At 41.7% G+C, this 1,355-nt stretch overlaps 1 protein-coding gene across 1 annotated transcript; it reads right to left on the reverse strand.

Moving 5' to 3' along the window:
• Window positions 1–666: 666 nt before the first annotated feature.
• On the reverse strand, window positions 667–1,355 carry LOC109161599 (cytochrome P450 750A1-like). Its single transcript, XM_019310072.1, has 2 exons — window positions 1,035–1,355; window positions 667–948 (listed from the first exon to the last, which is right to left on the reverse strand). The coding sequence occupies exons 1-2, from the start codon at window positions 1,331–1,333 to the stop codon at window positions 801–803; spliced, it is 447 nt and encodes a 148-aa protein (XP_019165617.1). The 5' UTR covers window positions 1,334–1,355; the 3' UTR covers window positions 667–800.

The raw sequence follows: 1,355 nt of genomic DNA on the forward strand, positions 1-1,355 counted from the left end.
TGTTTTGTTATTTGGATCATTCTTGGCAACCAAGTAGGATATAAATCAACAAAACATTACGGCCCTGTTTGGTAAAAAAATTGGCCTATAAGCCAATTTTGACTTATTTGACCACTATTAATTATTTGATTTAGTTAAAATATAAATATAAGTGTTTGGTTAATTAGATTTTTGCAACTCTAAAATGTTAAAATTCAAAAGCTACTCCAAACAACTTTTTCAATTGACTTTTTCATAAAAGAAATTATACCAAACAACTATTAGCTAACAGCTAAGAGAAAATTTCAATTTTGATCCACTGACTATTGGGGTTGTGTTAATTGCAACACTTGACTTTCAAAAATGTTAATTTAGTACCTTGACTATGCAATTTCTATCAATTTTGGTCACGCCGGCTAAATTACCGGCCAAATCTCACCGAAAAATTTAATAGGTCAATTTATGAGGGTATTTTAGTAATTTTACTCCTCTTTTTTCTTCTCCAATGATATTCCCAATTTCCGGCGATGACTTCTTTCTTCTCCTATGTGCAAGATTGTCTTCGCCATCTATCGCAACATCCACGGGATCGAATCGCCGATGTTCAGCACCCCATTGAGCAACAACAGCCCGTTTATCATCTTCTTGAACTCATTGGGGCTCACAATTGCTCCTTCTGACTCATTCAAGTAACTCCTCCCGAGCACCATCCGGCTAATCACGTTCAAGCTGAGGGTGGACAAGTAGTCCTTCAAGAGAATTGGTTTATGGGCAGAGGATGCGGTGTAGAGCTCGCGGAGGATGGATTTCAATTCCTGGGATCAGATGTACTCGTAAGAATCAAGGCGCTTGGCGCTGAATAGCTCCATGAGGCACATTCGCCGAGCCTGCCGCCAGTACGGGCCGTACGGGGACCAAGTAATATTGGAATAATTATACGTTGTGTACTTTCCGACGGCAGTTTTGGGTCTGATAGAATAACACATTACAAATGAACAGATTGATCAGAATATGAGTTTGCATTTTCAATTCCCAGGAAATTATCTTACTATTACCTGTCAACGAAGTTGATGTCCATGGTTTTAAGGAAAGTCTTTGCCATTTCTACGGAGGACCCAACCACCACTGGGAAGGACCCAAACTGGAGCTGCATGATGGGGCCGTATTTGAGCGACAAATCGTGGATGGAAGGGTGAGGGAGGGCGCCGATGAGGTTCAAGTTTCCGATGATGGGCCATGGCTTTGGACCAGGCGGTAGATGAAGCTTTCTCCGGCGGAGATGTTTAGCGAGGAGGAGAAGTGCAATGGTGGACAGCCAGGCTGCTGCATAGGCAATCCAAGTTGGGGCCTCCATGGAACAATGAAATCAAAACAAT

Source organism: Ipomoea nil, unplaced genomic scaffold, assembly GCF_001879475.1.
Source record: "Ipomoea nil cultivar Tokyo-kokei standard unplaced genomic scaffold, Asagao_1.1 scaffold2926, whole genome shotgun sequence".
NCBI lineage: Eukaryota > Viridiplantae > Streptophyta > Magnoliopsida > Solanales > Convolvulaceae > Ipomoea > Ipomoea nil.